Source organism: Lygodium microphyllum, chromosome 13, assembly GCF_053477565.2.
Source record: "Lygodium microphyllum isolate KBCC chromosome 13, Lygodium_microphyllum_v1.1.10, whole genome shotgun sequence".
Lineage (NCBI taxonomy): Eukaryota > Viridiplantae > Streptophyta > Polypodiopsida > Schizaeales > Lygodiaceae > Lygodium > Lygodium microphyllum.
This window is the reverse complement of record NC_141147.1, coordinates 110,667,402-110,676,264: the sequence shown is the minus strand read 5'-3', so window position 1 is coordinate 110,676,264 and position 8,863 is coordinate 110,667,402. Positions and strand designations below refer to the sequence as shown.

The 8,863-nt window shown below is 38.2% G+C and overlaps 1 protein-coding gene across 1 annotated transcript; it reads left to right on the top strand.

The window, feature by feature from the left end:
* Positions 1-4,444: 4,444 nt before the first annotated feature.
* LOC148027051 (cyanovirin-N homolog) lies at positions 4,445-5,297 on the top strand. The gene is made up of 2 exons (XM_087690565.1): positions 4,445-4,579; positions 4,884-5,297. The coding sequence occupies exons 1-2, from the start codon at positions 4,490-4,492 to the stop codon at positions 5,190-5,192; spliced, it is 399 nt and encodes a 132-aa protein (XP_087546691.1). The 5' UTR covers positions 4,445-4,489; the 3' UTR covers positions 5,193-5,297.
* Positions 5,298-8,863: the final 3,566 nt, after the last annotated feature.

The window sequence follows — 8,863 nt, the reverse complement described above, 5'->3', positions numbered from 1 at the left end:
TTGCATGATCGACTTAAAACCGAATTAAAGCCAAGAAGAAAAACCTGGCTTTGAGGTGAGATATCCACATGGATACCGGGGGATGACCCTCCCGCACCTACACCTTGGACTTTCTTCGGCGGCATCGTAGTTCGAATGTGAGATAGCCTTTTCCTCTTTCTTCTAGAATTCCACCGTCTTCTCCTTCCTTCCCTTTCTTTTGTCTTTTTCCCACTCTTCCTCCTTCACTCCTTCTTTTTACTCCCTCTACCTTCCCTCCCTATTTTTTTTCTCTCACGGCTACTTTTCCCTTACGGGATACCATCCGAGGCCATGATGATGATTTGGATTTTTGGGTTCGGGGGGAAAATAATAATGGGGATATGGGGGATTAGGAAGAAAGCTTAGGGAGTTGTGGGAAAATGAGAGTCATGAGGGGGGTTGAAGAAGGGTTAAAAGGGTTATAAGGGGGTGAAAAAGGTCTTAGGGGAATTAAAACCGGGGGTAGGTTCCCAAAGTCTAAGGGAGGGGCTTAAGGGGAAAAGGGAATTTAAAAATCCTAGGGGGGGTTTAAAAGCAGGGGGGGGAAACAAAAGGGGGTTTAGGGGGGAATTAAACTCAGGGGGGGGGGGGGGGAAAGAACAAGGGGGCTTAGGGAGGATTAAACTCGGGGGGGGGGGGGGGGGGGGGGGGGGGGGGTGAAAGGGGGCTAAGAAGGTTTTTTAGAAGCTTCCCCCCAGGAAGCTTCTAAAGCTTCCACATGGGAGGGGGGAAGCTTATTTGGCAGACTAACGGTGGCGAGTGGAGGCGTGGTGATTAGGCGGCGAGGCCTCAGCGTCTTCTATTCCTCCCTCTCTCTTGGATGCCACACGCAGCAGCGGCACGGTCTCTTCCAATCCTTCTTCCTCTATTCCTCACGGCTACAGCCTCCTTTTATCTCCAGTGGGCCCCCCTCATTTAAATAGTGGAGGGGAGGGGGATTTTCCCTCCTTGCGTGTCATCACGCATATCCCCCCTCCCTCCATAAGGCTCCAACAAGGAGCTTAATAGCTCCTACTATTTCCCTCCCCCTCGAGCTCGTCAGTCGGCTGGAGGGATAAGGGGGGGAATTAAAAAAAATTCCATTTATCCAAATTGTTTCTTACGTGGAATATTACAGGTTGTTAGCCGCACCGGCAACGTGGACCGAATCCGCCGCAAGAGGTCTCTTCGTTGGGCACTACTTGGAGCAGGAGGACGCTTAGGTGCCAGGGGGGCTCTGGCCGTAAATCCCTTGCCTTCCGAGCCCTACACAAGAGGCCAACGTGACTCGGGATTGGATCTCGAGGGCCGCATGCTAGTCTACGGGCGGAATCTTGGATTAGTAATCCCTATGGATTGCTGGATAGCCTTTAGGCGGATTATGGATAGCCTTCGGGCGGATTATGGATTAGCCTACATGCTGGATTATATGGGATGTATTCCAAAGATAAGTAAGATAACCTGTTGAAAAGGAACTTGTTTGGCACTGTTTTTCTATGTGAAGTGCTAAGATTACGTGAAGGAATCAGTGTCTAACTGACTAATTAAGGAAGCTACTTTATGCGTGTCTAACTAAATGTAATAGGTAATTAGAAAACTAAAACAATCCTGAGGAAAGTGCAGTGGATTCCCTAGTTATATGTAGGGAATGCATTTAGATGTACCTAGGAAATATTAGAAAATTTCTTACATTTCATGGGTTTTCCTACATAGGAAATCTTTAAAAGCTCCTTGTGATTGAGTATATGCTAATATTGCCTCATACGGATTACACACTTTTTTTACAACAATTTGTTGACTAAGCCATCTTATCTTGTGAATATGACTTGAATGTAAAATTGTGCACTTGAACTCTTTTTCTAAATTCTCTAATGCTTTAGTTCTACAAGCACTTTTTAAGAAAATAGAAGCAATTGAATCCATGCATAAATAAACGCTTTTATGCAATTTCAAATTTTTTTACTATATTAATCTTGTTCTATGGGCAATGCAATGAATATTTGTCATGAATGTATTAACCATTTTAACCTAGTAGATAATTTGGTATGATAACATATCATTGCAAAGGCACCATCATAGCCAAAACAAACCATTTTTGAAATATATAGCCTACATTTCAACATTAAATCAATGCATGTATCATACAAAAAAGATGGAGTGCCATTATCTAGTTCTATTAATCCTAGAAACATGATGGCAAGTTCATAATTATTCAAAAAGGAAACATAGACAATCATATTTTACGTATTTCCTACATTTGTAGACTCATCTAATAGTAAACCAAAAAAATGAGACAATTAAATCTTAGCAATTTGAGCCTTAAATATAGGTTCACTAATAGACTGTATAAACATGGCACATGCCTTATCATTTCTATACATCTCAATAGGAGCACATTCACAATCAAGGACCTCAAGTAATTCTAAACTATGTTCATAAGTACAAAAGATAAGACATGCTTTGTTACTTGATATATAGAAGCAAATAGAACTTTACATGCACGATCTCTTTTCCTTTCTCTAATGTATGAGTTATTAATATTTTTTTGACATCACAGTGATACGTGGCTAGCTTATGAGACTTAGGTTTTGCGTGATCAATTAATATATTAATTTAGATATTTATTAAGATACATTTACCAAATTCACTCTTCCATTTTGGATCATGTTTACAAAATGTGCAAAATATTCTAGCAAATTCGTGATCAAAGTATGCCCAATCGAAAGTTCTAGTCCATGCTTCATTCTAGTCTGCCCTAGCGTTTGATGTCTTAACATTTCCACATCTCCTACAAGCTTATCTTTTTCTTTGAATTCATCATTTATTAAATCAACTGTTTCATTATTACAAACATTAGATACAAGGTTCTTGTTTACCTTTCTATGCTTAGACCCTGATACCTTATTTTCATTTGATTGCACTTTAATAAAATCACGCATAGCAAGCAATGAAGATTGCATAAGTTTTGACATAGTGAATTATGTTTTCCAATAACACAAAAACTAATTTCAAAAGCCTAATGTAAATTTATGAAATGTGTAATACAATCACTTATAAAAAATTTAAAATTTAAAGAGTGACCGATCGGAAACAATTAATCAATATACTAGACATCACGAATACTATTTTATATATAAATTTTTAGACTTCAATATGTATTTTATATATGTTTAAATCTCTCTCTATTCTTTTTTACCCTTCCCTCCTCTCTTTCGTCTCTCTCTCTCTACACCCATTAAATATATATTTTTATTTGTACACCTGTCATCTGTCTCTACGACCATTATCTCTGTCCTCGATCGAGCCCTCTCTCTCTCTCTCTCAGAGCTGATTGTCTATCTAGGGCTCCATGCCTCTCTCTCTCTCTCTCTCTCTCTCTCAACAACAATACAATTACATAGCACAGCATATGCAGCAACACAAAGCACTTGAGTAGTTTCAATAAGGAAGAATGGGTAGAATGATTATGACATGCCTGGATTTGTGAGTTCCAAAAGCTTAATTCAATCTCTGAGAGTGCTTGTGTGAGTCTAAAAATCTTGAAGGTTGTTGAGTGAATATGGCTCAATTGAGTTGGACCTAAGAAGCTTGAAAGTTTTGTATTTTTGAAGATAATGATTTAGAAGTTAATTAAACTTTAGAACTTAAGATACTAACTTCTAGAAGAGTTGGAGCCTTGAACATTACATATTAAATTCTCTTCCATGCCATAGGTGTATTAATAGGTATATTAAGTCATGTTTATGAATCTTGACTCTTGAGTCTTGACAAATTTATATTCAAATTTTAAAGGACCCTTTCCTATGCATGCATTGAAAATCAAGGTTCAATGACAAGAGAATCTTTAAAAAAAGGATAGATTTTGATAAACCCTTCAAAAAAAGACTAGGTATCAAGATTTATCCTTTAAATAAAAGGACCAATAAAAATCCACTTCCTTTTTTTCTCATTTTAACCTTGACAAAATACATTAGAAAACGATTTTTCGTGATCATGAAGTCACCCATTTACAAATAATCCAAAAATATCAATTTCCAAATGGGATAAAAAATTTGAATAATATATAATATATACTCTATACATTTCAGAGCACCTTGATATGTAGATCCATATATTGCCAGAACATAAAAAGTCATCCATCTCCGCTTTTATAATTATGAGCAGACTTGCCGCCGTGCATATACATATTGGACGATATTCAGTAAATGTGTGGCTCCATGTGCGTAAATGATTCTGATCTCGCATCAGCGCCTAGACTCGTGTATGTCGAGGAGTCGTTTTCTGATTTTGCGTGGGCTGGGTCGGAGGCTCCGAGGAGTTGTTTTCTGATTTTGCGTGGGCTGGGTCGGATATATTACCTACATTGAAAAAGAAAGCCCACATTGCCGAGATCCGTTATAAAAAGCAAGGGTATGCCTTTCGATGTTCGATGTATACATACATTACCTACATTGCCTTGTTGTCGTTCTTGTAACCCCACCTGCTCCCAATGGCTGCCTTCAGCATTGCTCATGCAGCTAACGTCGCCCAGCTCGTCCTGTTTGTGATCCTCTGCGGCCTCGCCGCAGGCGCGCATGCCGTGAGTCTAAAAGCACTGTGAACATCTAATTAGCTTGGCTGTGACACTCTACCACCAAGATTGTGCACTGTAGCAGCACTGCTACTTCTATTAATATTATTCTGATTGCTCCAAGCTTAAAACTACGAACAAGACGTGTAACATATCTAATGTGCATTTATAGTCTTTGTTAACGGAGTTCGCCGCTGACTGGAGCACAAAGCATGTACAGGCAGAATTTGATAGCTTATAATCATCTTCAAGCATAGTTGGCTACTGGGAACGTCAGGCAAATTTTTTATTGACTTCTTTCGGTGTTTTACAGTCATGTGACTACGCTGCATCCTGCTCCAATGAAGGCGTGTCAGGGACCATACTCAGCGCCATTTGTGTAGCCGTGAATGGGAACGATGTGAGCACATCAATCGATCTGAACGCTAAAATAAGCAATAATAATGGCCAACTTGTATGCCCTGGCGCCGACTTTGCAGCAAGTTGCTCCAGTATAGGCCTAAACGGCGAAAACACTCTGACCGCCAACTGCAGATCCACCAGCGGTAGCCTCATCCAAACAAGCCTGGACCTCAACAACTGCATTTCCAACAGTAACGGAAACCTCCAATTTTGTGTTTAAATTGCATTACAACGACGGTACATATGGATGCATGTATCGGTGACGCATGTGTCTACTTGGCATGCCTGCCAATATCATCTGGTGAGTTGCGATGCTGTAACTACTGTCACAAGAAACTCTAAACCACTTACTATATAGGAAAAAAAAGAGAATTTGCTAGTTAGATTTCCACATAACTAGAAAGAGTCTAATATAGGAAAAATCAAACTTTACTAGATTGCCAATCTAGAAACATAGTTTCCAATATAGAAACATTTTTCTAGTTAACTTACCATATAGAAAGCTTTTTTTGGTTAACTTACTATATAGGAAGTTTATTATCATAACTATCTATATAGTAACTTTATTTAAAAATTACTATATAGTAACTTCAGAAATAGACATTATCTATATAGTAACTTCATCGAAAAAGTTACCATATAATAAATTATAACATATCACATTTATGTAGTAACTTTATCATATAAACTTAGCATATAGGAGGCATATAATGACATAATCAAATCTCATAGAATGTCATTTTAATATTTTTTATATAAATAATAATAATAAATAATTTATTTAAAAAGTGATTTTAATAAAGTAAAAGTGAATAATAGAATTTTTGCCAATTAAGTAGCAAACTATAATGTGAAATCCAAATTGTCCCTATTCTACTACATTAACATTATCTAGGCTTAATCTTCCAATGACTATATCTTTTATTATAACTTGTTTTTGCACCATGAACCACTGTACACTAAGTGCAACTTGAAGATTATATTTCTCCAATGCTTGCCAGCCAAGCAAAAGAAGCCCCTGACCCATCATTGTTGCCAAACCTCCAAGAGCATATAAGAGTTGTCCACCTTCAAACAGGTGAGCAAAACTGAGAATGGCCAAAATATTCAATGGTGCACTTCTTGAGACAACAGAAAAACCCTACTTACAACAGTAATAAGGCCTGATTTCACCAAAACAATGTTGAATATCTTCAGATTTGCTAAGATGAGGCAGAACATAGTAGAGGAGAGAGAGAAATTCAATATGCTACCAAGAAAGTGTTGTAACAGCAATCTCTATTGTTTCAAAGATAAAAAATAAGGTCACTTGCTGGTTATTAGGGTTCTATTGTTTGAAACCCTAATTTCTGCACCAACACTTGTCAATAACCTCGTTTTTAGGGCATCCTGTCATTTGCAGCCCTAGAATCTGCTCAACATCAAGTTGCCCTGCTATCCTAGAGCTTCAGCACCTATCCCTTACTCACAACTAAGTTATCCTTCAGATTTGCCCCCAAACAACCCAAAATGGGTGAAAAACAACCCAACATGGAAGATACACTTTTATGCAACCCAAAACTAATCCAAACTTGGCATTGATCAATCGGGAGGGTGGGACTAGGTCTAAATATGAGGTGATTCCTTTCCACTCCCTGTTTCCTTCAAGGAAGGAGGTGACTCATCAACACATGAGTGGGATATGTGCTTATAAGCAACAAGGGAGGGGGGTAGAGTGTGCTAGGGGAGATTCCCCACATGACCATATCAGAGGATAGAGTATGATTCTTTTGAACTATGATGCATAACTACCATGGCCTTTTTCAAAAATACTTCAGCAATAGAGAAGTGATACATGCTATGTATCATGCAGATCTAACCTATGACAAAGAGGATACATGCAATGCATTCAAATATGTCCTCTGATGTCCCAAGCATTTTTAAGTTGTTACTTACAAGTTCTTTAATAGCACTACAAACCCTCCCAAGGTCACAAAAGAGACAGTGTTAAAGAGGCTACAGATACCATTAATCTTCCACTCAATAGAGAACTCAACAACTTCTAAGAAGCATAGGCCTGAACAATACTGGAATAGAGGTCCTGACCTTTGAAAAGTTCTCAATATCCCAAACAAAGAAACTATGATCAACATATACAACAACTGGAAGAACCAAAATATTTGATGTAAAAATAGTGATTGAAGAGAAACCTGACTAATGTATTATCAAAAATGAAGCACTATACACCTAACAGCTTTAAGTTTCTTCTCAATGTAAGGACTCACTAATGCTATCTCAAAATAAAACTTACCAAGCTTGTGCGATGTTGCAAATTGACAAGCAACAGCATCAGGATATGAGATCCCATTTACATTATGTGTGGCAAGGTAGGACTCAGGAGCATGTGTGTGTATCTGTCAAGTCATGGAATCCAAATGGCACTGGTCAAGGAAAAGTTGCAGTAAATGCAAGAGACTCAAGCATGAAAATCTGCACAATACCATCACTGCATGCAAAAGAAATGTGCAAATTTGAAATGGCTAAACCATGGCCTTGTCGAACCTGCAACAAGTAGCTAAAACTGTTGTTTATGTTTGCAGATAGGCAACCACAGAGAGATCCTTGCTTGCATATCAAAGGATACCTTAAGATTAACCCAATTTTTCAATGCAAGTTCACAATGTAAAAGGCATACTATTCCTGTTGAACATCATATGTGTCAACCACAATCCTCAATTCACTAATTATACTAAATTAGTAGCAGAATTGAGAAAAGTGCCAAATAGAAAAAGTTGGTTAAAGCCTACTTGGGCATGCCTGTGTAGGTCAAGGCATAAACCGGTTGGACATCTCCATCTCGTGAATCTTCTCAAGATGTTACTACTGTAAAAGAATTTTCACACAGACTACCAAGATGAACATTTCCCCCATCTAGAACAAGACCTAAGCCTATTCCAGATCATTGATGTCCTGCATTTGACCTGATAGTCCAATGTTTCAAGTGATTAGCACCTGCTGTAACAAAAAAACTTCCATCTGAAGCAACATGAATCCCACTTTTTGGCATGGATATAGTTGTTGCTCTGACTTTGGCTATCAATGCTGCAGACTTGAAATCCCAGAGGCAAACTAAACCATCATATGGAAATCCAGCTGAAGCAAGATGTTTTCTTGGGCACCAAAGGCATCATAAAAATTCAGCTGGAGTTTCCATATTTATTCATATTAACGTATATGTTGATGTCAATATTTCAAAAACATGTTGCACTACAAACTTTGGCCTCCCATATTGATTCAAAAGAACAAAAACTTAAATCTTCTAATTCACCCTCATCATTTTCTAGAATGGTCTCTGCAACCTTGGCCTGTTTAGTTGCCCTTTTGAGTTAGAACTACAGCACTTCCACATCATCTTAGTCAAAAGATTAGGAAGCCTCCAAACAAATATGCAACTCTCTCCATTGAACTCTTTGAAAACCATAAATTAGCATCACCAAGTGAAAAAGTTATAGTAAAGAAGCCAAGGTCAGCATATATACAACTCTAAAGGCCACCTTAAACTTATCAATATTAGCCGCCTGCAATCAGGCGTGAAAGCTATCCCTGTTATTACTTCAGCATGACCTTGCCCCAGGGATAAAATGCTTCCATCTGATATGTCATACATGTGCATGCTCTTATAAGAATGTGATCAAACTACTTATGACCCACTAGGATCAATGCGAACCTACCACAGAAAGGGGCAAAAGACATCGGAAACTATGATGACAAATATTGTACACAAACCCAATGTCTTAAAGATCAAAAGTAGCAAATCTACAGACAAAAAAAGTGGGATATAAAGAGATGTGGCTTTGCCAATTATCTTCAAGTGGTCAACCTTAAGAAGAACAAGGTTCAATCCTTATTATA

Excerpts from the sequence above, each read along its gene's own strand:
- LOC148027051 (XM_087690565.1), top strand. The coding sequence starts at position 4,490 with ATGGCTGCCTTCAGCATTGCTCATGCAGCTAACGTCGCCCAGCTCGTC. Across the intron at positions 4,580-4,883 it reads TCGCCGCAGGCGCGCATGCC|TCATGTGACTACGCTGCATC; the intron begins GTGAGTCTAAAA and ends GGTGTTTTACAG.